This window comes from Pseudomyrmex gracilis, unplaced genomic scaffold (genome assembly GCF_002006095.1).
Source record: "Pseudomyrmex gracilis isolate BER0280 unplaced genomic scaffold, ASM200609v1 scaffold_14, whole genome shotgun sequence".
Lineage (NCBI taxonomy): Eukaryota > Metazoa > Arthropoda > Insecta > Hymenoptera > Formicidae > Pseudomyrmex > Pseudomyrmex gracilis.
Genome location: NW_018020598.1, coordinates 328,189 through 352,658, shown reverse-complemented (window position 1 = coordinate 352,658; position 24,470 = coordinate 328,189). Strand labels below are relative to the sequence as shown.

The window sequence follows — 24,470 nt, the reverse complement described above, 5'->3', positions numbered from 1 at the left end:
AGAGTTACATTTGTCCTCTTTTCCATCTTTTAAATACATTTGATATTCTCGTTCCACTTATTAATGACATTTGATTTTTTACTTACATTTGATACTCGGTCTACTTACTGGTTCTCGCATACGGGAGTATGAAAGAAGCCAATCTTTTTGTTGCTCTATTGAGAGCGAAATGCCGATTGGAGCCATTGAAACATAATACGCTCTTCTTCTTTTCAATTAAGTCGGTGGATCTTTAGCGGTTGGTCCAGTCTGATCATCATCTACGATTCTCTTGATGCCTCTGACCGGCTCGAGTGTGTTCAGTGCATGTCGGTAATACCGATAGCACGAAATAGAACCATAAACATGCGTGTACATAGCAATCGTGAACACGTAATTGCCAATGTGTACCACGATAAACAATAGCGCTGGCGAACAGGAACGAAAAGGCGATAACTGCTAACTTTGGAGCCATGGTCGCTCTCAGTCTTCTCTGGAATGAGTGTGTACGTGCGCGCGCAGAAAGTGCTATATAGTGATAATAACCATGATTTTCATAAATATACATACCACATGTATATACCGGCTGTATATATCGTTGTGGGTTTGTTCTCTGGCGTGTGAAAGGAAACAATAATAAAAAAAAAACACGAATCATCAGTCACATAGTGAGTGCAGTCACGCGCGAGCATGCGCGATTATCGGTGAATCTGGGTGCATGTCGTGGCGCGTCTTCCCGACCGACAGCACGTTGTGTGTTGCGGGACGAGTGCGCTGATCGTTGTGCCTGATGGTGGTCGCGCGAAATTGAAGCGGGCGTAAGTAAATTTAATAATCAATTATAAGGATGACGATAGCAAAGCAGAAGACTGACAACGCGGTGACCACCGATGGCAACCTGGCCAACACCGTGGCCGTCGATCACGAAACCAACAGGCTGTGCGCTGGCACGGACAGTTTTTCAAGCATTAACGAGAGACCGGTCGACGACATCTCTCTCGAATTCTTTTACAAACCTCACACGATCACTCTGCTGCTGATTTCCATCGGCGCGGTCATATATTCAGCTTTCACCAGGTTGGTTGGTTCAATTGCCGATTTTTTCCCAAGTACTTGCCATAGACGAGAACTCATAACCTTTGGGATTGTGTTCTTAAAAAATCACTTGTTTTCTAAGTTTGTTCACATGTACGCGGCAATCGTTGTGAGAAAATGTGTCAACGCGGAACAATTGTGTTTTCTTATTTCAGATGTCATATTTTGCGCTCGTTACATAATTTGTTGCTACATCAGAGTGTTTAGCTTAGTGTTTTTGTCTTTTAGTTCTATGTAGTGTTTCTCAGATATTGCATCACATGTGAGTTGTTGAATTTAATTTTTGATATATAGTTAGATAGGGAAATATATATGATTCATTGTATATATGTTGCTTTTGTTATAGTTTGCTATGTTAAAATTATTGCTTCAAGTTTTAAACCCCGAATGTTTTATCAACCAGAAGTGTTTCATGATAAATTCATTTCAAAATTTGCATAATTAGTATTCGTGATGAATTCATCTCAAAATTTGCATAAATTTGCTTTGCTATTGCAAGTCACTATTTTAGTTTGTATGTTTAATTTTGTGATTAGAAATTTGTATTTTTTTTATTTTTTCAGTAATATGAGTATTGTAACTTTGGTGATTGTAATAATATTTTATCTCACTTTCAGAAACACCACCAATGTTGAAGACAACTTGTGGGCAGGCATGCTCTGTGTCATTTTTTTCTTCCTCATTATATCCGTCTTGACATTTCCCAATGGCCCATTTACCAGGCCACATCCGGTAGTATGGCGAATAGTGTTTGGCTGCAGTGTGCTCTATTTGATGGGCCTGCTGTTTTTCTTGTTCCAAAACTACGAAACGGTCAAAAAAATCCTGATCTGGGTGGATCCGGGATTAGCGTCTTTTCACATCGACATGGACAAGGAGTACGGCGTCAACTGTTCCGATGTCACGATAGAAAAGATCTGGAACCACTTGGATGTGTTCGCGCTTGCTCATTTTCTGGGCTGGGCCTTCAAAGCCATTCTGATTCGCCATTTCGGCATTCTCTGGGCTATTAGTGTTATGTGGGAGGTGACGGAGATAGCCTTTGCTCATTTGTTACCAAACTTTGTCGAGTGCTGGTGGGACGCGCTGATTCTGGATGTCTTGGTGTGTAACGGATTGGGTATCTGGGTTGGCCTGAAGATCTGTTCCATATTGGAAATGAGAGAATACAAGTAAACTGTCTTTTTTGCAAATAAGAAATTTTATGTGAGAAGCATGCTTCCATTTGATTCATCACATTTTTCTTTAAACAGATGGGTCAGTATCCGTGATATTGAGAGCACCACTGGGAAACTAAAGAGAGCAGTGTTGCAATTCACTCCCGGCAGTTGGACATCCGTTAGATGGTTAGATCCAACTTGTACACACATGCGACTGGTTGCTCTATGTCAGTTAGTGATATTCTGGCAAGTTTCCGAACTGAATACCTTCTTTTTGAAGCATGTTTACGAGTTTCCACCGTCTCATCCTTTTGTTGTGGCGAGACTAGTGCTGGTAGGCGTTATAGTGGCGCCGTCAGTTAGGTAAGTAAGAAAATGTAACGTTTAAATATATTTAAAAAAATATATTTAAGATCGTACATTTGAAACAAAAATGATCGCGAACGTGTTTTTTTTTTATAATTACAGGCAATATTACATGTATGTGACTGACCCTACATGTAGTCGAGTAGGAACGCAATGCTGGGTTTATGGAGCAATCATGGTAACCGAGGCTTTGCTTTGCATACGCCACGGTGCGGCGTTATTCGAGCGTACACAAGCGCTCAACATCCTTCTTTGGCTCCTCTGCCAGTCTCTAGTCTCCGTTCTCTGTGTCTACGGCTGTGTTTTATGGCATCAGTATTTTGAGGTAAAAACAAACTGGCAGATTTTAAATTCGTTTTCAGGACCGTAGCTTAACGATAGAGAAAAAAGTGATATAGTATTTTAAAGTAAAAAAAAAAAAATAAAAAAAAAATAAAAAAAAAAATAAAAAAACTAAAGAGAATTACATCACATAATAATTTGCAGCATAAATGATAACAAAGTTTTACTTATTTTTGACATAAGTTTGCTTGAGGCCGTATGTGTTGTATCTAAATCTATACGCATCGATTTTATTGATTAGTTATTGTGTTGATCTTTGTAACTAACTGTTATCGTTCTTTTCAAAATGCATGATGATGCTCGCTGCAGACGGGAAAGAAAACGTCTATAAGACGGTCTGTTTTGTATCCGAGCAAATTTGACGTGGATTCCAGCGGTACGTGTGAATTGCTCTTTTTATAGGAAGTTATACAATAGCTATGCGATCTGTTGAGTTTGCTGCGACATTTAACTAATTGCTCGCTGTCGATTGCTCCGAAGAATTCGTCCGTGACTTTTTCATTAACCTTATTTGTGATTTAGTCACGTCTCGATTGTTTATATTACTTTGTTTCTATTAACAATTTAAATAACTCGAATAAGAAGTCGTTAATCAAATAATTATAAAACTATTGTATAATAGATTTTGTACTATAAATTTTATGATTTAAAATATATTTTTGAATATTTTGACTCTTACATTTTTTTAAAATTTTTTCTTTTTTTTGCAGACTTAAGAGTTTTTTTAGATATTGGACTATTTCTTACAGATTTTTGAAAAATTGTTAATATTTGGATTCAATTGATCTAACCCTTTTTTTTTTTTTGCTGTGACGGTCTGCAGAGCACGCGTGACGGACGGGCAAACGTTCAGCCGTGACCGATGCTACAATGTCGCAATTCACTCTGCGATCGTTGAGATTTTTTACGTAGGACCGATTTTTATGTGAGTTTGCATGTTTCAGGGGATATGGTTAACCTTGCGAAATCAGTGGAAGAGCTGGACAAAAAGAAGCTGTGAGAGAAAAACTCAAGAGTGCCGCGCAAAACGGTAAACTGTGAACACTAAATAAAAAAAATAAAAAAACAAACTCTAGTCGAAGTCGCGTGTGGGGCAATGTGTGGGTGAGAATTCATTATTTACGGACGTGACATGGTGTATATCCGGAGCTGTTGTTACTTTGTTCCTCAGAATAAAAGGAGAATGTTGTTGCTGCAAGTTTTCCACGTGAATCGCCGACGTTCCGATTCGATGTGAGCCTCGCCTAAAAAAAACTGCTTGTCGAATTTGTATTCAGTGACAATTGTATGTATACATTTGTTCATTGTTTTTCTCTCTAAATGTTAGTCGTAACATGGATATCTTACTGTGCTTGCGATATATGTCCATCGAAAAGCATCAGGGCACCTTTAAACTTAAGACGTTACATATATTTATTGCACACATAATAATTGCCGATATAAATGTTTATAAATCGAGGAATACAGAAACGACACGCGTGAAAAATATGGTTTTGAGGTTTTTTTTATTTAGAGACGCAATTTTTTTTACCAAGTCATACATTCGCAGAAAACGGCGTGACAATATTCAACATTTCTAACAATCGAATGTACAGATTATAAAAAAGAATATACAGAATATACAGATTGTAAAGATCTTCGTTTGCGAATCGCTTTCTCTCTCTCTTTCTCACCAGACAAAACTGCGCCAGTGAGTTTTGTTTCTGTACTCGTCGATTAATATCATGGATAATCGATTCGCGACATCCGCCGTTAAGCAGAACGCGCCATGTTTTCCACGGAAAAACGATTTTCACGCCGAAAGGATTGGGGATTCAAAAATTTTGGATTCTATGTACGGAAATACGCTGCAAATGTCTTCGGGTTTTATTTGCGAGCCCTTCCGGCAATCCCATGCGTCGGCGACGATCTTGTTATTCGACACGGCGACGAACACGCGAATCCGACTCGGGAGGTTCTCGCTTTCGTAGAGAGAGACAAACGATGACGTGAGCGGCGTCTTCGTGCAATACGTCTGCAAAAGTCCGTGGAAAAAACTCGATCATTCGAAGAAATCTTTCTATTCGAAACTGCTACTAATGTAACGTAAACCGAACTGTGAGAACAGTACCTGAGCGTAGGCGAGATAGAATAATTGGTCAATGCGGAGATCCATCCATGGGAGTCTCATCTCCGCGTCCAATCTGTTAAGAGCCAAAGTGTCGTAGGCTAGTCTGAGTCCCACAATGTCAGACAACCGTTCGTTCAAGGTCAACTGCGGGATCTAGAATATTTAAAAGTATTAACGTTCCATATTTTTTTGCGACCGACTGAATAAAATCCAGCAATTCGCAAAAAAAAAAAAAAAAAAAAAAAAAAAAAAAAAAAAAAAAAAAAATTACCTCGCCCGTTATTTTACATTTTAACACACATTTTGTTTAAATATCTCGTTAATTTTCAAAACATTTATACGTATAACGTATCAAACATTATATGTGTAATATTCGAAAAAGATTTGTACATTGCAAGGACAAATTCGCTTATAATCTCTTCATTGTGATTTTACCGTAAAAGATATAGTTTGGTCGGTGAAAGGTAGCGTCATGTTCATAGATGTTTGATACATGTTTTTCTTTTGGCAGTCAACGTAGTCATCAAAGTGCATATCGGTACTTCCGTGCTCGTACATCAGAGAATATTCGATGTTTCTGGCTTGATTCCAGTAGTGTACACCTGCGGTAAAAGACACGTTCGAGAATCTCTGTATATCGAAAATATAAGAAAGACGATATTGCGTAATTTCTTATACTCATGTTATGATATTTACTAATTTAACTCGCATGATTTAAAAAACAAAATGATTACAAATAATTATATAAAAAGTTGTAAAAAGTATGTCAAAAAATTGCGTTACCGTTCGCATCAAAATGATGAGCGATTTGATGAGCTATAGAAATTCCAAGATTCGCCATCAGAAGATAGTGAAGAGACGTTAGCAAATACTCGTCGTTCGTCAAAGACCAATCAATGATGCCATAAGGAATTACAATAAGATTCAGACTGTAAATCGATCGGGCCTTTGACTGGAATGGCGTTGCGAAGTATGTCCAACTGTAATATAATGTTATTTGTGCTGAGATACACTCCAAATTAGACAAAATTATTTTCTCTATTTTTTTATTTTTTATTTTTTTATTTTTTTTTTTTTTTTGTCATCTGTATCATATTTTACTCACATTTGCTTTGAGTCAACTTGTCTTCCTAATTCGGCATACATCAAAGTTCTGTACCGTTTTAGCAGAATCATCGAATTGTTAAAATAATTGTCATATAAGGTTATCTGAAATTCGATTATTATAATGTAATAATTAAATTTAAGTAAGATACAGTAATAAATCTGCAATGTTTAATGTTATCATCTTGTTTTAAAAATATCCACCTGAATATCGTATTCGCTATATAACAAATCTCTGTTTTTAAAGTAGGAAGCGTCAGGCAGTGCGAGTTCAAGCTCGTCGATTTTTCTTAGCAATCTCTCCCGTCCTCCTTCCATTGCCCACTTTGCCTCCATCGTTTTCAATTTAAATGTTTTCTTTAACTGTTCGAACATGGTTTTCGTCTATCGAACAAAAATTGAAATCGTTAAAGAATTAAAAATGAAGTATTTCGGGAATTCGAGAAAATGCTTCTATTTACATACTGCTTGCAAATGCTTGTAGTTTGTCTTTTATTTCACTTACTATGCTATTCATCCGCGTTATTTCGTTATCTGTAAAGGACGATATGTATAAACTGGACGCTTCTAAACGCAGGAGGTAAGTGGCTGCTTCCATACAATGAACCTTGATGTCGTTGCGCCTTGGCAAAACCATCTGTGAGATTCATTTTAACAATAAAAAAAAAAGAGTTAATAATATTTGATAATACTTGTAACTTCAATAAGTTATAATAGTACGAGAGGCGATTGATTTGGCTATCGTTGCCGGTACATGTTGTTAAAAATCACAGAAACACTACGATAATGAGCCAGCGTTTGACATTTGTTCTTTTAAAGCATGAAACTTGTCAACAGCAATATTATTGTCGCGTCGTTTCGGATATTTATCAACCACCTCATGCGTATGTAATCACATTAAGTATTACATATAAGTATTAATTACCTCATTGTATAGTTTGTGTGCGTACAAACCCATTAACGCGTTGTTGAGGCCCATAGAGTCCTCTCTGGCGAATTTTCTCATTTCTTGTAAAGCTTCTGTCAGGTTATTGTGAAAATACACTTGAATACTTTTGCCTGACACATCCACCGTTGTTAACGAGCGAATTAATTGCGTCCAATTCAGCTGCGAAAGTAAATTAAAATACAAAATTAACCGACCGCTAAAAAAAATGATAACAAAAGTGGAATCAGAAGAATTTTTTTTTTTTTGCGAAAACAAGTGAATTCTAATTCTTTGCAAAAAAATGTCTGCGATTGTTTTTTTACTTACAAACGTGCTACTACTCTGCAACTCGTCCAAACTCATTTTTGTGTAATTGCTCGTTGAATATACTTCCTGGATTTCACTTTTTGATGGAAAATGCTGCAGAATTAAAACGCAATATTTTATACATATATATATTTTTTTTCAATAATAGAAATCGAATTTAAAAAGTTTCGCGACAGATTGAATTACCGAGAAGTATCCTTTCATTATAACAGAATCGATCACATGAACAGTTTTGTTTACGTATTCGAATTGTGAGTTCCGGTCTAAATCTTTATCATCTACATCTTTAAAAACATTGAGTGACATTAGCGCTTCTTTAATGAACGTCACAAGTTTTCCCGTATCCTTCTATAAAACAAAAATCAAGTAGTAATTGTTCATACAATTATTCGCTATGTTATTTACATGTATACAGAGAAACACACACACAGACCTTGCATTTTTCATAATTCTCATATAAAACTTGCAGATTCACATACTGCTCTTCTCTATCAAACTCGTTCTCAGAACACTTGAAATAGTCCATGTATCCCGTGCTGAAAGGATTCTCGTACTGCTCGAACATCACGGGACCTATCTTTAATGTTAAGCTATTCGGACGATACTCGTCCACTTCGGGCACAACGTCAAATAAAAAAGCGCTGTGTAAAATAATTTGTATTTAAAATGTTTTTCTCACGAGTTCTATTCAATTTTTAAAATGTTTTATTAATCGTTATATTAACATTAGTGTATTAACGAAAGTGTGATTACATACCTGTGATGTAATATCAATTTAGCAAATAAATTCGTGAAATCCGTGTAATCGTTAGGCCACGTAGAGTTGATATAAAATTTTCCTATCTCTCTCAACATATCGTTTGCTGCAACGAAATCGATTGATGGTGATATATGTATAATTTAATGGTACTTACTTAAATCTATTTGCAATTTTATTGATTGTTCAAATAAATATTCAACTAAATAAGTCATCGATTTACCGATTCTTATCCTTTCGTTAAAGTTCACGTCGTTTTCGTATCGCACACAGCTGTCGTAGTACGTTGCAAAACTCGAATAAACACTTTCGCGGTTTTCCTTTGACATTTGCACTGAAATAATTTGAAACAACAGACAAGACAATGTTCAATAAGTAATTGATATATCAGTAATCAATTTTCCGTCTAAAATAAATCGTAACTTGTGATGACTATAGTTTATAAAAATTCAAAATAATTACTGGCAATTCGCTGATAATTTTTGGATCTCTCAACCGGATCTTTGTCCATCAGTTGCGGATCCGCCTCGAAACCTCCGCAAGCATATTCGTAAAAATCATCGCAAGCATCGGCTGAATGATTCATGTAGGACAACATTCTACTGGTGATTTGTTTGCAATTTCCCGTTTTGCAAACATTTAAATCCTCCTCAGGAAGCGCAGTTTCAGTCGTGGATTCCATCGGTAAGATTGTGGTGGTGATTGTGCGATTATAAGAATCGGAAGTAGTACTTGTGTTTAAGAACTCGGAAGATGCGGTGTGTCTTTCCCTTGTATTAGAAGTATCGTTAAAAATATGTGTTTTGATAATTCTGTTATAACTTCGTATGTTTGTTTTGTTTATTGTAGTTGTAAATTCTTCGTCGAGATGTTTGTAAGTAGTTGTAGTATTTTTATCTGCTGCAGAAATTAATTGGGTCGGCGTTGTTGAAGAGATAATGTTATCTGTTGTATTATTAACAAATTCATTATAAGTAAGATTTTTGTTTGTAGAAGTTGTGGCATTTTTCTCTATTTCAAATCTGACTCCAAAATCTGATCGATATGTTGTTGAAGAGATATTGTCACTCGTCGGCATCGTTGAAGAGATGATATTATCTGTTGTATTATTAACAAATTCATTATAAGTAAGATCTTTGTTTGTAGAAGTTGTGGCATTTTTCTCTGCTCCAAAATCTGATCGATATGTTGTTGAAGAGATACTGTCACTCGTCGGCGTCGTTGAAAAGATGATATTATTTGTTGTATTATTAACAAATTCATTATAAGTAAGATTTTTGTTAGTAGATGTTGTGGCATTTTTCTCTGCTACAAAATCTGATCGATATGTTGTTGAAGAGTTACTGTCACTCGTCGGCGTCGTTGAAGAGATGACATTATCTGTTGTATTATTAACAAATTCATTATAAGTAAGATCTTTGTTGGTAGAAGTTGTGGTATTTTTCTCTGCTCCAAATATGACTCCAAAATCTGATCGATATGTTGTTGAAGAGATACTGTCACTCGTCGTAGTATCGGATTTCTCCCGAGTGCTTGTACTTTTTTCAGTGTTGGTCGAATAAGTAGATATTGCGAAAGATGCAGTGGTATCACCGTCGTCCGATTGTGTTGATGTCTGCAAATTGTCTGTAACATTTTTAATGGACGTCGTAACTTGCTCGATAGTATCGATGATTGTAACATTGTTTTTTAATGTAGATGCGCTGGTACTCAGTACAGGCGGCGACATTGAAGTCGTGTCGCTGTCAATAACATTATCAATGATATCGTGATAATTGTATCGTGATGTAGTAGCCGTGTCAGTGTGTTCTCTTGTAGTTTCCGTGCGACGGCTTTCTTCTGTGGTGTAATCTTCAACATCTTTCCGAGCAACAGTCGTATCCTGCGTCGTCGTGTTTTCAGAATAACGATCGAATGGATTTGCTTTAACGTTTGTCTTGGAATTATCCTCTGTAACGACATCAAAATTTTCGGTCGTTGTATCTTTTGTACTTGCAACAGATGTGGTCATTGTTCTTTGAGTTAATAACAAAGTTGACAACAAAGTTGTCGGGATTGTTGCTGTCGTCTTCGTCTCTTCTCCATGATAATGCTAATTTAAAGTATTGACAAAAATATTGAAGATTAAATAAATAATAATGCAAAAAAGAAAAAAAAACACATTGTGACACATTGTTGTTGAAAAAAATCGAGAAATAATAATAGATTCTCATTTTTATACAATTCTTTTGTGTGTGTGTGCACTTATATTTTATCAAAGATCAATAATATTACCTCAAAGTAATCCTTGTACTTTTCAGTTTTTGTCCAAGGTTTACAAGCAATAATGAGGACGAGGCACAGAAAGAAGAAAATGAGCAAGGCGGTGAGGCAGCTCTTATATGATTGATCTCGTTGAGCGGCCTTACCTTGCTCTCTATTGACGTGATACGTTCTCGAGGGCATGATCTGTTTTGCAATTAAGCGACTACTTATATACACGAATTTATTAAAAAAGATGAAACTCTACGCTGCGTGCCAACGTATGTAACGATATGTAACGAGCAACTGTTGCACGCTCTTGTGATATAATCTTTTGAAAATACTGATTGTGGTTTCGACGACCGCTTCCTTCCGAGCGTTATCGCTCAGAAATATAACGAGAGTTTCTATATAAAGAATTGCTGCATTCAGAAACACAACCGCTTACTAAGCGGCTAAGTAGCAATTTATTGTAACTTATTTGATTTAAAGAACTAATCACATTCGATTGTTAACCGCTTAATGAGCGGTTGTGGTTCTGGATACACCAAATGTGATTGAAGTTTAAATAAAACTAGTAATCCGCGAAGCTATGAGGACCTAATTGAAAAAGCGCAAAAATAAAATTGTGATATTCATATTCTTTTGAGGAAGTCTTCACGGGAAAGGCTACAGTAAATTTTGATTATTATTTTCATAGAACTAAGTATATTTTCTCTTGAGTTAAATTTTTTTTTTATATATATTCTTTTTCTTATCTTGACTCGTTAGATTACAGACTTATTTCACATCAAATAAATTATTAAAAACACGTCACTCTCTTCCAAATATTTGTTATATCTCTGGAATATATATATACTTCTCTTATTACATCTAAATATATTCTTAAAAAAATTTAACAAACGTAAACGTTCAAAAGAACAAAATTTGAAAAAAGTTATTTGACTATACTTGTTACTTGTAAAAAAAAAAAAAAGATCGGATCCAGAGAACTAGTCACTTCCAAATGTATATGAGATATTTTTTTGTTTGTAGTTGATTTTGCACAGATAAATTCTTTTTTTTTGTAAAACTTTTTCTGCACGAGATGCACTTCACTGTCCAGTAGAAGCGTATTCTAATAAAAACATAATTTGGAAGTGATATCTCAATTTTTCCAATATTTATCGAAAGTCAATATCGAGACAATACGTACGGAACATTTTCGATGTGCGCGCATATATATATATATATGTATATATATATATATATATATATTTAATTGTATGTATATGTATAATTATAAGTTACTTATATTGATAGAGCATTTATAATACAATTATCACAGATATGTAAACTACAAAATATCGTACGCAAAAATAAAATGCAACTTGCGCCTTTTGCTAGTGATTTTTCATTGCACATGCTGCGACGACTGGTCTATGTTCTAATCAAGAGATGTACAGTTCAAATACGAATAAAAATATACATACGTGCGTAGACGACGCATGCATATGTGTGTATATTGCAAAAAACTTTATTCGGTTGTGTGGGACGAATAAAATTCGATTTCTCGTTTATAATCATACTCGAAGTCCATTTCGAGTGGCGAATCGGATTGTTCGTTTAATTCGCCGTCGATCGTCGATCCGTCTGTTTTTACGATAAGTGGAACGTTTCTCGCTTTCTTGAGAGTTTCCTCATCAAAGTCATCGGACCTAGATGTTTCGCAGGTGATCTGCAGATTAAAGAAGATTAAAGAAACTTTAATTAAGTGATAGAGGTTGTCCTCGAGTTGTCAATGATAAATCTAAAAAAACAAAAAAAAAATAAACAAAACAGAGAAATAGACTTGTAAATTACTTTTTTTTGTATTTCATCGTTCTTGAAATCCTCTAATTTCTCTTTATCAGCAAGCGGAGCTGCAGTCTTTGATAACGTTTGTCTCTTTGGAGTAGGCTTTCTCGGTTTGAACGATCCGGATGCTCTTTTCGGTAGTTGCGAACTTGTGTGTTTCTTGGTGTCTTGCCCCGATTGTTCGCAATTGTGAGTAATAAGTTGTTCTTTAGTCTTAAAAGTCTGTGTATAACAATAACAATCAATTATAAAAAAAAAACAAACGGAAAGTAAGAACGTTCAAAAAAAAAGCTGCTTAAGAAATTCAGCGTCTCGAATAAACAAAATTCTCTGAGACTTACATGAGAACAGATATCACATTTAAGAGTATGTTTGTTGATCTCGTGATGTTTAAGCGCTTGTGCCCGGTGAAAGTTGCGATTACAGTGGCTGCAAGTGAACCGCTTTACGTTACTGTGAGTCAGCAGATGCCGTTTAAGCTTATCGGTTCGTGAGAACTCGCTCATGCAGCCGAGATGACCGCGAAACGGACACTTGAGCCTCTTCGTCAAATCGTGAATTAGCATGTGCCGTCCCAGCCGATCTTTCCGCTTGAATCTGGCTGGACAATGCTGTGAATTTCAATATAAAATATAGACATTCGTAAAAGAAAAAGCGCAAAAATTTCAAGTTGTTTAAATATTATTTTATATTAATTTTTTATAACACTAATTATTTTTTCCGTTTTATTTACCGGACACGTAAAAGGCATCTCCTCACTGTGCACTAGTTTGTGATTGGCCAAATATTGTTCAGTCTTAAAGGCTTTGCCGCAATCCTCGCAGATAAATTTCGCCGACGTGGAGTGAGTCTTAAGGTGACGACGCAAGAACCTTTCGATGAGAAAACTCTTGCCGCACTGTAGACAAGTGTAATCGTGCGTGGTGGTCTCCTGATGATGTTGTAACGCCTCTAAGTTCGAGAACGATGATTTGCAAACTGAGCAGCAATAGAATTTTTCTGTGGTCTTTTGCTTCTGGACGGAGTGGACGTATTGATGACGACCGAGATCAGACAAAGTGCTGAATACCTCGCCGCATACGTGGCATCGGTATTCTGAGCACTTGTGGCTGCGCGTATGCTTAATAAATTCATCCAACTCTGAGAACATCATGCTACAGTTGCTCTGCACGCACTTGTACACCTTTAACTCAAGATGCGAGATGATGAGATGACCTTTCAAAGCTTTGTACGAATCGAACGTCTCCTTACAGAACTGACAGTGATATGTGCGATCGATATTTCCATCCGGAGGTGCCTATAAATAAGAGTTAAGTATACAAATAAAGAATACAGATGTAGGTAAGAAATTAAACGCTTTTCTGAATAAGTTTCTAATTTATATTAAAAAAAATTAAGAACAATTTAAATTAGTTCAAAATGCTTTACCTCTGGTGGTAAAGAGTGAATGGCAGTGCCAGGCCATACTTTGTGCGAAGACATGTGTTTCTTCACATTTGATTTTTGTGCAAACGCACGACCGCACACTATACACTGATAAGGTTTCTCTCCGGTGTGAGAACGTTCGTGTTGTTGCCAATAGAATTTCTTAGCGAACTGTTTGTCACAGTAGTTACATTTATACTGCAAAAATTAAAACAACATATGTACATATAGATATGTTTGATGTACCAATTTAAGTTTTAATATTATAATAGTAAGATTTATGTTTTTGTTATTTGCAGCACACATACCTTTAAATTCTGTGTATGAATAACACCATTTTCTGATTCATCTAGTGGATCATCTTGGATGGATGTCTCGTTGTCTTCGAGAAATGATTCGCTATTTTCTACAGATTGCTCATTACTTTCCATCAACGAAACATTAACATGTTCAGATTGGGATGAAACATCTTCTTGTGAACTGATATCATGCAATTGTATCATGGACATCTCATTGGACACCTGCTTTGTTGCCTCTATGGCAGTATTGCCAAAGGTATCCAGGTTTTCTGTACTTAAAATAATTGGCACGCTAAATGTAGAATCTGTGGTGAAATAATTGGTGGCCTCTTGGTCCACACTGTAACAGTAATCAAAAGATTCACACACATAAAAAAGTTTTCTAATAGACTATTTATTTTTTAATGTGACATAAAAATAATTAAAATTAAAAAGTGTGCATGATATGTAATACAGAACAAAGTACATGTACGATATATACCTAAATAACATATCTGCTTCTTCTAGAATGATAGGTTCTCCAAGTTGAAAGACTTCTTGTGAATTGTACTGTGATTCATTTTGAGCTACATTATCCATTTGTATCTCTTGATTCTCATTGTTTAAGAACTGAGTCAAATCGACAGTGTCTTGAGTCTTCCGATGTATTCTCTTATGATGTACAAATAATTGAAGTGAAGTAAATTGGCTCTTACATTTACCACACTGGAATAAGTCTTGTTCATCTTGATCGATAGCTGGTGTGAAAAAATATTTGCATTTTATGAGTAAAACACTTTTTATATATTATAAAACAATTGAATAACAACTGTAATATTATATGTAAAATATAGATAAATTTTTCCTTCAACTAATATGCTTTTATCATACATTGTGAACATACCTGACTGCTCAACTTCAGCTATCAATGTCTGTGACTCCAAAAGAGATTGTACAGAGGAGCCATCCAACGAAACATCTATAAAACCAATAAATAAAAGTAAAAAGAATTAAAAATTCTCAGACTGAAAGCAACTAATTACAAATGCAAATTGTTTTATAAAACGCAATAATATAAAGATGTATGTTATTATTGAAACTGTCAGTGACAAGATAACCTATTTTCTAAACATTTTCATGAATTGATCTGCAAACGCTCAGGAACCTAAATAAATAAATGTGAACGTATATAGACGTTGAAACTGAATTACTTTAAATATATAGCGAAGAACATTGCAACGGGAAACAAATCGTAAAATACATAGAAAAACACGAACATGTTGCCAGTACTGGTTAGATATCTCTTGTTTTGACAATAAATATGTTCTTACCTGTCAAAGCGTCGAGAATAGACCGCGCCATGTCTTGAGATCGCGATCAACAGGACATTTTATCAGAGAAACGACAAGTGTGAAGATATTGACTCCGACATAAAAACATAACGATGTCACGCTCCTACATCTCTGCTGATCTTTGCTGTTCCGTAACAGCGCCAGCACACCGATTGCTGACTTAACCTCGAAGAGCTTGCACACGCAAGATCTAGATTTCAAACTTTCAATCACTTTCTACTTCATATTGATGCCCCGGGTTTTTTGAAAACACACGAAGCAACAAAATAAGGAATAGAGCAACAAAGAATAGCACTAAAACAGCTTACCCCTATTTTCTTTCGGTTTATTTTTCCGAGCAACTGTGTTAACTCTATACGTTAAAAGATAATAAACAAAACTATAGATAGATAATATGCAAGATAAAGAACATATACAAATGAGAAGCATACGATTCAATTCAACGTAATGACTTAGTGGGCATAGAAGAGAGACCCCATAGTTATATGTGTGAGGTGTTCCGCTTTCAGAAACTTGATTGGTAGCATTGGCCGCGTTCAGCAGAACTCAGCGCTTAGTAAGCGCTTTACGCTTATTGTCTGTGATTGGTCTCTTCTTGTATATCCGCAGGAAATATGAAAGTATATTCCAATGACAAGCAATAAGCGTAAAGCGCTTACTAAGCGCTGAGTTCTGCTGAACGCGGCCATTGTAGTGATGCCTAAGATACAGCAGATGGTGCTTATTTGTGAGCGCGTTTTTCAAACTTGGATGACTGTAGAAAAAAAAAAAAAAAACAACACACACGTGAAAATAACGTGACTGTAATTTATATTATATATAACATTAAATAATATATATACATATAATTTATTATATATTTATAATATTACACTTTATATTGTATTATATGTATTATATACATACTACAGTAATGTCACTGACCTTGGCCGCGCGGCCTTGGCGGGGTCATTGACCTCGGCCGCGCGGCCTTGGCGGGGTCACTGACCTCGGCCGCGCGGCCTTGGTGGGGGGAGGTCACTGACCGCGGGCGCGCGGCCTTGGTGGGAGGGGGGTCACTGACCTCGGTCACGCGACCGCAGCGGGGTCAATGACCTCAGTCACGCGACTGCGGTGGAGTCACTGACTTCGGCCGCGCGACCGCGGCGGTGTTATTGACTTCGGTCACGTGATTACGGTATATATATATATATATATATATACATATATGCGTATGTGTGTGTATTATATATAGATAAAGAATATTACATATAATATATATAATATTCTCTTTTTTGCCCTATTCCCTGTCACGTGACTTTAGTCGCGTGTTGTTTTTCCACTCTCTCACTATTTTTTGAGATTGATTTTCATGCGTTATTTCTGAGATTTCTCATATGTGTATTATATGGTTTATAAGACGTATATACTATCTGTCATCGCGGTGACAGGTTGTGTTCACTGACAACAGTTAAATAAAAATAACAATAGCGTGCGCGTAGCGCGCGCCTGTTATTGGCTGCTTTCCTTTTAGGAGACACAGTCGACACAAGTCGACACAAGAGTCATTCTGTCTTTGTTTCTCACTGAATACTGAACGAAGACAGAATGACTTTTGTGTCGACTTGTGTCGACTGTGTCTCCTAAAAGGAAAGCAGCCATTAATTGGTGCGGGAATTCAGGGGGCGAGAGAGGCTGTTTTCCTTAGCGATAAACAGCGCCAACGAGCACTGTATAAACTAACTGTAGCAATCCACAACTCCTTGTGCACAAATGGTTTTGGCCGCTCTCTCTCTACTCTTTGCTCTGCGTCTAGGCCGTAGGCGTATCTAGCGGCATATTTTATATCTGATATCGCGCGGTGATATTGTAACGAAAAACAAAAGTAAACTAGACAAAACGTCTTTCCAATTTGCGTCTTTTGAGTAAGTGAATATTAGCATGTTAGTTTTTATTGTTGATAATGATATAGCATCAGTAAATAATACGATACTGAATATGCTTCAGTAGTAATGTATGAATATGTGCGCGTCTCTTAGGTTAGGTTAGGGTAGGTTAGGTTAAGGGTTCGATGGCGTCAAAAAATATTGATTTTTACTTTTTCACTTATAAAGTTGCGATTATTATCTCAAAAATAAGCACAAAGCTAAGAGAAATCAAGTATGATGTATGTGTGTGTGTATACTGTACTTTATAACTTGTATATTTTATATATTAAATTTGTTGAAATATAACATAATCTCAAAACATTTGTAATTTGCATGCGTTTGTTTGATTGACAGAAATACAATTGATATTATTATTTGCAGAAGCACTATGGTAAGAGGTCGCGGAGGAATGATTAGAGGTGGTCGTGGTGGTATGGGACGTGGTATGGGTTTTCCAAGGAAACAATTTCTACCACGTCACCCATTTGACTACACATTGTGTGAAGCAGCTTTTCCACGCGTTAAACCAGTTCCAGATGAATCAGATTTTCAGACAGCACTTCTTAAAAAAAATGCTGACATGTGTCCTACACCAAAGGAACAAACTTCTATCTTAAATTTGGTGAATAAATTGCAAAGTGTACTTGATAATTTGATTGTTGCTCCTGGGAATTTTGAAGCTTGTGTAAGTACATATTGTCGTTTTTTGTACAAATGAAAGAAATTTTAGCTGATTGTGCCTCACTTAATTTTATGACATGTTTATTTTGAAGCAATTGGAGGAAGTGAGACAAGTTGGCAGTTTTAAAAAAGGTACAATGGTGAAAGGTCACAATGTTGCCGATATTGTTGTTATTCTTAAAACTCTGCCTACAAAAACAGCAGTGGAAGCTCTTGGGAACAAAGTCAACAATGACTTGAAAGCTGTAAATCCAAAAGAAATATTCAGACTTATTCAGACTGAACGGGGATTTGATATTGCCAACAACGAGGCTACTGTACGTGTACTGATTACAACGTTGCATCAGAATTTACGCAAGTTGGAATCTGATCAACATTTAGATGTTAAAATTTGTCAAGGTATTTTTGCTTATTGTGTTTAATTGTCTTTACAATCTGATATATTGTACCAGAGATATTAATTGTTTCTTGTTTGCAGGTCATCTTGCTGCTATCAGACATTCGCGCTGGTTTGAAGAAAATGCTCATCACTCTAGTATCAAAGTCCTTATACGATTGCTTCGTGACCTTAGAAGTAGGTTCGAAGGCTTGGAACCGTTGTCTCCATGGATGCTGGATCTGCTGGCGCACAACGCTATAATGAACAATCCCAGCAGACAAGCGTTACCGATACATCAGGCGTATAAGAGGGTGCTGCAGTTGCTAGCTTCTGGACTGTTTCTCCCGGGTTCAGCAGGTATTTATGTTATTTTTAAGCGTTTGACAATAATTTTGTTTGTTTTAGCAGAATCAGATTTAGTCTCAAAAGCACATTTAAAAAAAAGTAAGATTATATCAACGTGATTATAAAAATATGTAAAATTGTCTTAGGCATTTCTGATCCGTGCGAGGGTGGTAATATCCGCGTACACACTGCAATGACACTTGAGCAGCAAGATCTCGTGTGTCTCACCGCTCAAACATTACTGCGTGTATTAGCTCACGGTGGCTACAGACCTTTGCTGGAAGGTTCAAATAAACTCGCGGTAGAGATGAGCGTGTGGGCAGGTGGCGTAGTAGCGAGTCCATTGGATAAGGCATACGAGCCTCCCACGGAGCAGGAGCAGCAGGAGGATATGGATGAAAGCAACGAGGAAATGATTACCGAAAGTGTTTAGGTTCTTTGACACCAGAAGTAATGCATTTTGTCTTTGGTCACGTGGATGTTTTTTACGTGACTGAATAATGTTTACTTTCTCATCGATTTTTTCTTATAATAATGTATTTCATATTTGTACACATTTTGATGATGAGTGGAATTTTGTGGCAATCTAAATTCTTATTGTTTAATGATACGATGACTATCTACCATGGAGTATTTAAGTCTATAAATTTAATTTTATATCGACAATTCGATCATTGAAGTCGTGTGATTGCAAGATTATAACAACAGTATGTGCGTAATTTGACATAAAATATGTATCTACAAGACACAGTCATGTGTATATATAGCACCTTAAACATCTTTCCCTTGTGTATTTTCACTCGGAATAATAATTCCGAGTAATAACCGAGATTCTACGTCTTCGAAAATGTTGGCTTTATCAAAATATTTTTATTGAAAAACGTGTTAAAAGTTTAGAGAGATACTTGCGAATATCAATAGCCGCATTTGAATGACATTTGTGTATAACTTGTTTCGGATCATTTATTGTTTTGTATCGAGCATCTGTTTACCAATTAGGCCCTGATATGATTACTATAATTTGAACTCTCTGAAGTTTCTTTCACCACTTGGCAGTGATATATAACTTGATTCACGCGAGGGAGATTTTACAAGACATCGCGGTCTCCTCTTAGAACCTAGTGCAAACAAGGATCATTTTCTGGAGTCCTGGCGACCCGCGCGCAATTAACCGTGCGAGAGCTGGTGCCTGGTCGAACCGGCACTTTGAAAAGCTTTCCTTGCGGCATGCACACGCACACTTTGTACTGCTCGTGAGTTCCCGTCGGACTCGGGAGAAACATCGGCGCCACCGGAATATTCTTCAAGTCGATAGTAACGCCGTCCTTGGTATCTAGAACGATACTGCCATTTACGCTCTTGAGAATCATGTCCAAGTGAGCGTCCCACATAATATCCTTGCTCTCGATCCGCACACCTTCCGCGCCGTGCAACGAGATCTGATTGTCAGACTTGACATTTAAGCTCTCGTTGACCGGCGACGTGATTCTGTGCGTTTCCGCGATTTTCACGTTAATCGTCTCGACGCCGTTCGGCAAACCGAAGTTCGGGAAGTCGGTGGTGAAGTACGTCACGCCGGTACGTGGATCCTTTATCTCGAACGATTCCATCAGCGACACGACAGTGCCGTTTGGCAGGACGTCCAGTTTGGAGTGTATCTCATGTACGTGACTCTTCACGTCAACGCGCACTCCGGCCTCGTCGCCAGATATCTCCATCGGCTCGTCGCCGTAACTCTGACAGACGCCCGACTGCAGAAATATCTTTACGACAAAAATAATATGGAGTCATAAAAAAAACATAAGTACAAAAATTTATCTAAAACATTTATGAGATTGTAAGAAAATGTTACGTGTACCTTGTCAAGATCGGTTCTACCGTAGAACTTGACAAGATTCTCATCTGGAATTACTTCCATAGCTTCCATTCCCTGACTTATACGCAAAACCGCGATTACGGTAATGTTCAGAAAGAGATTGCACAGACCAATTATCGCCAAAACCAAAGTCAACATCCAAAGACAGTAACGCTTCTTCATGGGTTTCTCGTACGTCGAAGACATCCCATATGAACCAATTGACCTTGTTTTAAAAATTTGTCGCAAGTATGAATTATCTGTTAAATCTCGATTTTTAGCTTTGACTTGCAGCGTTCTGCTATTTACCTCGCACGCATGCTGCTGCAACTATTTTGTCGGATAAGACCCTTGATCAACGGCCCGTCACTGTTTGACAGATTGTCGTCAGCCTTCGATATCGATGGCGAGCCAGTATCATTTCCACATACATCTAGTAGAGCCGACATTTGAGTCTTCTTTCTTCTATATCTGAAGATTAAGATTAAAAAACATTGTTGACAGATAACGTTCTCGTTTATTACATTTATTACATTGTTTTTTTTATTTTTATTTTCTCGTTATTTCTGATATTTTTACGACAAACTCCGACTTTAGCAACTCATTTCGTTAATATTATGTACTGCGTTCTTATATAAAAAAAAACAATCCATACCTCGTATCTTTACTATTGCGATAGTCTTATTTACATTAAAGTTCTGTCGCGTTTTGATATCAAGAATATTCTTACTCATTTTTTTTCCCGAAAGGTCAACTATTGTTGCATGTCAATAATTGTTCTGCGTCGAATATTCCGTCACACAAGATGTGTACAGTTGGTTGCTCCGCGAACGACTTTTTCTTACCTCGGCTGAGACAAGAAGCGTCGCGGTAGACGGAGCTGCTTCTTCGAGATAAACGAAAATAGACGGCCGCGTTATTCGGTTCGTCGAGTACGACGAACGTATTCGCCGACGACTAAGAGGAACGGAAGTCGGTGAGAATTCGCTGATCGGCGCTTGCGCGTCCAGGAATCGATGCCAAGTGTCCTCAGGAATTCTCACGACTTGTACGCAGCCGCTTCTCGAAAACTTGGAACTTTTTTTATGAATTTTTTTAATTTATAGATCTGTTTTATATTAAATTATTTGTAGATTTTATAGATTCATTAATAACATTTGTCATAATTGCGCTATTTTTTTTTTAGGGAGGGGGAGGTTTTGGGAGATTTTCAATAAAAAAATGCGTCACGTAAAAAAAGATTTATTTAATAGATAAAAAAATGAGTATACAAACACATATTTGAGGTAACGTTTTAAGAGAAAGCGATACACGTTAAGAATCTTCCGGCCACGCGTTTCTCTCAATCCAAGGTACGTAATGATAAACTCGAGTATATATGCCGGGCATGTCGCTACCGCACCATCGTCCGACACTGGTTATTCCAACTATGGTGTACATGCATTCATGATCGTCGTTGTAGATGACGATAGGACCTCCGCTGTCACCCTTGATAATAAAAAAAAAAAAAAAAAAACAAAAACACAAGCAATTGAAATCGAGTAATGCTTTTTTTGCTTAGTAAGTATAAATTTATTCTAATTTATATTACCTGACAAGTGTCTTTACCAGACTGTCCCGCGCACATTTGCCATTCGTCGACAACGCCTTGCGCAAGTTCCGCTTCACTGCCGCCGTCGGAGAAAAACCCGTTGCAAGTATCATGCGAAACCAAATTGAGCGACACTTTCAACAGACTGTCTGAGCCGGCGTCGTCAGCTAAAAAAACAGAACACAACACAGTATAAATGTATTAATAATTTTTTTGCGATTGTAAAGTTTATTAAAATTCAATTTTATTTTGGACAAATTTCTCACCCCAGTCGACTAAACCCCATCCAGTGGCAATGGTCTGGTTGTAGTTACGCACGTCGGGCCAATTAACCGGAAGACACGCCGGTCTGACCCACGCGTTGTAAGTGACTTCTCTCTCCAATCGAAGTATAGCTATGTCGTGATACTGCGACGGCCGTTTATATTTCTCGTGTCTTATACTCTCCCGGATTTTGACGGTCTGTGGCTTCGCGTCGTCGGTCGTGTCCGCGAGATTCAGATCACCAACTCGCGCCCACTTTACGGCTCGCCTTTACGAAAAAAAAAAAAATAATAATAATAATTAGAGTCAATTTTTTCATGAAGAACAAGTAAAAAAACATTACTCGGAACTTGCCAAGAGTTCGACCACGTGCAGTGAGCGGCTGTCAGGACAACTTTGGCGGAAATTAAGGTGCCACCGCACAGCCACTGGATGTTCCCGTCGTCTTTGGGGTCATAACCAAGAGCCGCCATGTGCGGGAATTCTCTCGGTTCGGCCTTTTTACCGCCGACGATCAATTGGCGAGACTTCAGGATGTCCGCGCAACGCGACACGTTCACGAGTTGTCGATCCGCCGAAAGAATATGCGGTATCTCCAAACCGTAGACAGCTTTCGCGGCTTCCGCACATTCTGAGTAAAAAAGCAAATATTTCGGTTGAGAGAAAATATATCGAGAGAGATTAAATTGAAACGGTTATTTCAAGGAAAGCTAATTGATTGTCTTTCTTTTTTTGTTTTGTAAATCACTTATCATCAAGAGATTAAAAAAGAAATTATGCGCACATACTTGCTCTCGCTAACGCTCTATCTTTTGGTGTAACTGTCGTATCGATTTCACGTTCGGTCGTCGATTCTGGTGCTGGTTGTGCTGGTTTCTTCGTAGGATTTGTCGGACAACAAACTATTGGAATAAAATGCCGATAGCCGCAGGTTTTGGCGGGCATTTGGCCTTCCTTCAAGGCCTCATAGACCGTAGAACATTCGTTCACTATCTTGCACACACCTGAGAAACTATCGGTCGAGCATCTCTCTGAAAGTTGACAAACAAGATGATGTGTAAAAGTCAGATAAGAAATAAAATAAAATAAAGAACTGAATGTAAATGAGAACGATAAAAAAAAAAAAAAAAAACCTAATAGGAACGACGAATAAAACTATTCAAATTGGCTTGTATATTCTCTCACAAGATTTTATTTTTCTTAAAAATGTAAAATAAAATATTTTCTTTATTACTCTTACTTAGTTGATTTTTATTTTCCTTTTATCACTTAGTTCTCTTGTTATTTAGTTTTTTTTTAATTTTTCGAAAAAAAAAACACTAAAGTTAATCTCTTCCAAACCTGTTAACAAGGTCAGTATGTATATCCGCTATAACGTGTTTCTAAACATGCGTGTAAATTTATTTTTAATCTCAAAGATTTGCGTCTACAAACTTCGAGATTTATGTTATTAAATCATTAAAGTATTGTTATATCATATAACTTGCGCACGATGTCTCTCGCGACATATATATCGCAAAAAATAATTGTCGACGGCTTGATTCGCACATATGTGTGAGAAGAAAAAATCCGATAAATCTTAGAAATTATTTTATGTAAAGACAAAAAAAATTTTGTTAACACAATTTCGCGACTCGGTTCTGTTTTTCGATAGATTTTCCGATTCACTGACTGAAGAACATAATTAACCGTTGTACTTCCTTCAAACGAGAATATTTTTTCTTTTAAAAACGGAAATCGTACTCACCTCCAATGTCCTGTTCATGCGACAAAGGCAAGATCAATGTTAACACCGTTAACAATAATGGTGCAGCTCTCGGCAGGCTTAATGATGCTCTCATAGCGACTTCTTGATCACGCGATCTTCTCGTCTGATCACAGACTTCGCGCGGCGATGCAAGATATACTCCCGTCCACTACTCATCCGATCTTGTTTGTGTGTACTGTTTCCCTATCCACTCATATGCATGTGCATACTGATGATCTTCCAGCGATCCCCACCAAAGCGCGATAGTTTGCACGCATGGTAGTGGCGACGACGGAGGTCGTTCTGATCAAAGACTTCGCGATAAATCGGCGAAAGATACGACGATGCGTAATTTCTCCGTATTTTATGGCGATCTTCCAAGAAAACCGTGTGTTTTCGAC

At 37.1% G+C, this 24,470-nt stretch overlaps 6 protein-coding genes across 14 annotated transcripts; 2 read left to right on the top strand and 4 right to left on the bottom strand.

The window, feature by feature from the left end:
* Positions 1 to 500: 500 nt before the first annotated feature.
* LOC109863923 (phosphatidylserine synthase 1) lies at positions 501 to 4,327 on the top strand. 4 transcript variants are annotated; one of them, XM_020444606.1, is made up of 7 exons: positions 501 to 1,056; positions 1,692 to 2,246; positions 2,328 to 2,597; positions 2,703 to 2,925; positions 3,252 to 3,318; positions 3,887 to 3,972; positions 4,114 to 4,327. In XM_020444606.1, the coding sequence occupies exons 1-6, from the start codon at positions 827 to 829 to the stop codon at positions 3,940 to 3,942; spliced, it is 1,401 nt and encodes a 466-aa protein (XP_020300195.1). In that variant the 5' UTR covers positions 501 to 826; the 3' UTR covers positions 3,943 to 3,972; positions 4,114 to 4,327. The 4 variants fall into 4 exon arrangements, with proteins under 4 accessions (XP_020300195.1, XP_020300196.1, XP_020300193.1 ...); XM_020444607.1 differs by lacking the exon at positions 3,252 to 3,318 and having other exon boundaries at positions 501 to 797; XM_020444604.1 differs by lacking the exon at positions 3,252 to 3,318.
* A 103-nt stretch (positions 4,328 to 4,430) lies between these two features.
* Positions 4,431 to 10,703, bottom strand: LOC109863921 (neprilysin-2-like). Of its 4 annotated transcripts, XM_020444600.1 has the most exons (16): positions 10,443 to 10,703; positions 9,585 to 10,260; positions 8,631 to 9,302; positions 8,392 to 8,502; positions 8,169 to 8,274; positions 7,845 to 8,052; positions 7,598 to 7,759; positions 7,412 to 7,504; positions 7,082 to 7,264; positions 6,662 to 6,793; positions 6,362 to 6,540; positions 6,158 to 6,265; positions 5,836 to 6,032; positions 5,488 to 5,654; positions 5,053 to 5,205; positions 4,431 to 4,956 (listed from the first exon to the last, which is right to left on the bottom strand). In XM_020444600.1, the coding sequence occupies exons 1-16, from the start codon at positions 10,611 to 10,613 to the stop codon at positions 4,735 to 4,737; spliced, it is 3,540 nt and encodes a 1,179-aa protein (XP_020300189.1). In that variant the 5' UTR covers positions 10,614 to 10,703; the 3' UTR covers positions 4,431 to 4,734. The 4 variants fall into 4 exon arrangements, with proteins under 4 accessions (XP_020300189.1, XP_020300188.1, XP_020300187.1 ...); XM_020444599.1 differs by having other exon boundaries at positions 6,158 to 6,261; positions 6,361 to 6,540; positions 8,631 to 10,260; XM_020444598.1 differs by having other exon boundaries at positions 8,631 to 10,260.
* Positions 10,704 to 11,341: 638 nt separating this feature from the next.
* On the bottom strand, positions 11,342 to 15,752 carry LOC109863922 (zinc finger protein 2 homolog). Its single transcript, XM_020444603.1, has 10 exons — positions 15,609 to 15,752; positions 15,280 to 15,490; positions 14,853 to 14,927; positions 14,451 to 14,706; positions 13,979 to 14,309; positions 13,674 to 13,868; positions 12,979 to 13,542; positions 12,587 to 12,856; positions 12,252 to 12,467; positions 11,342 to 12,126 (listed from the first exon to the last, which is right to left on the bottom strand). Exons 2-10 carry the CDS (start codon positions 15,308 to 15,310, stop codon positions 11,926 to 11,928), a joined length of 2,139 nt encoding a protein of 712 aa, XP_020300192.1. The 5' UTR covers positions 15,311 to 15,490; positions 15,609 to 15,752; the 3' UTR covers positions 11,342 to 11,925.
* Positions 15,753 to 17,015: 1,263 nt separating this feature from the next.
* LOC109863902 (interleukin enhancer-binding factor 2) lies at positions 17,016 to 19,362 on the top strand. Of its 2 annotated transcripts, none has more exons than XM_020444571.1 (5): positions 17,016 to 17,204; positions 17,589 to 17,892; positions 17,981 to 18,287; positions 18,367 to 18,624; positions 18,759 to 19,362. In XM_020444571.1, exons 2-5 carry the CDS (start codon positions 17,596 to 17,598, stop codon positions 19,043 to 19,045), a joined length of 1,149 nt encoding a protein of 382 aa, XP_020300160.1. In that variant the 5' UTR covers positions 17,016 to 17,204; positions 17,589 to 17,595; the 3' UTR covers positions 19,046 to 19,362. The 2 variants fall into 2 exon arrangements, with proteins under 2 accessions (XP_020300160.1, XP_020300159.1); XM_020444570.1 differs by lacking the exon at positions 17,016 to 17,204 and adding an exon at positions 17,338 to 17,446.
* A 144-nt stretch (positions 19,363 to 19,506) lies between these two features.
* Positions 19,507 to 21,460, bottom strand: LOC109863903 (beta-sarcoglycan). 2 transcript variants are annotated; one of them, XM_020444572.1, is made up of 4 exons: positions 21,198 to 21,460; positions 20,777 to 20,938; positions 20,471 to 20,693; positions 19,507 to 20,375 (listed from the first exon to the last, which is right to left on the bottom strand). In XM_020444572.1, exons 2-4 carry the CDS (start codon positions 20,914 to 20,916, stop codon positions 19,731 to 19,733), a joined length of 1,008 nt encoding a protein of 335 aa, XP_020300161.1. In that variant the 5' UTR covers positions 20,917 to 20,938; positions 21,198 to 21,460; the 3' UTR covers positions 19,507 to 19,730. The 2 variants fall into 2 exon arrangements, with proteins under 2 accessions (XP_020300161.1, XP_020300162.1); XM_020444573.1 differs by having other exon boundaries at positions 21,313 to 21,460.
* A 233-nt stretch (positions 21,461 to 21,693) lies between these two features.
* LOC109863870 (venom protease-like) lies at positions 21,694 to 24,332 on the bottom strand. Its single transcript, XM_020444518.1, has 6 exons — positions 24,070 to 24,332; positions 23,111 to 23,353; positions 22,677 to 22,953; positions 22,325 to 22,590; positions 22,059 to 22,225; positions 21,694 to 21,955 (listed from the first exon to the last, which is right to left on the bottom strand). The coding sequence occupies exons 1-6, from the start codon at positions 24,161 to 24,163 to the stop codon at positions 21,782 to 21,784; spliced, it is 1,221 nt and encodes a 406-aa protein (XP_020300107.1). The 5' UTR covers positions 24,164 to 24,332; the 3' UTR covers positions 21,694 to 21,781.
* Positions 24,333 to 24,470: the final 138 nt, after the last annotated feature.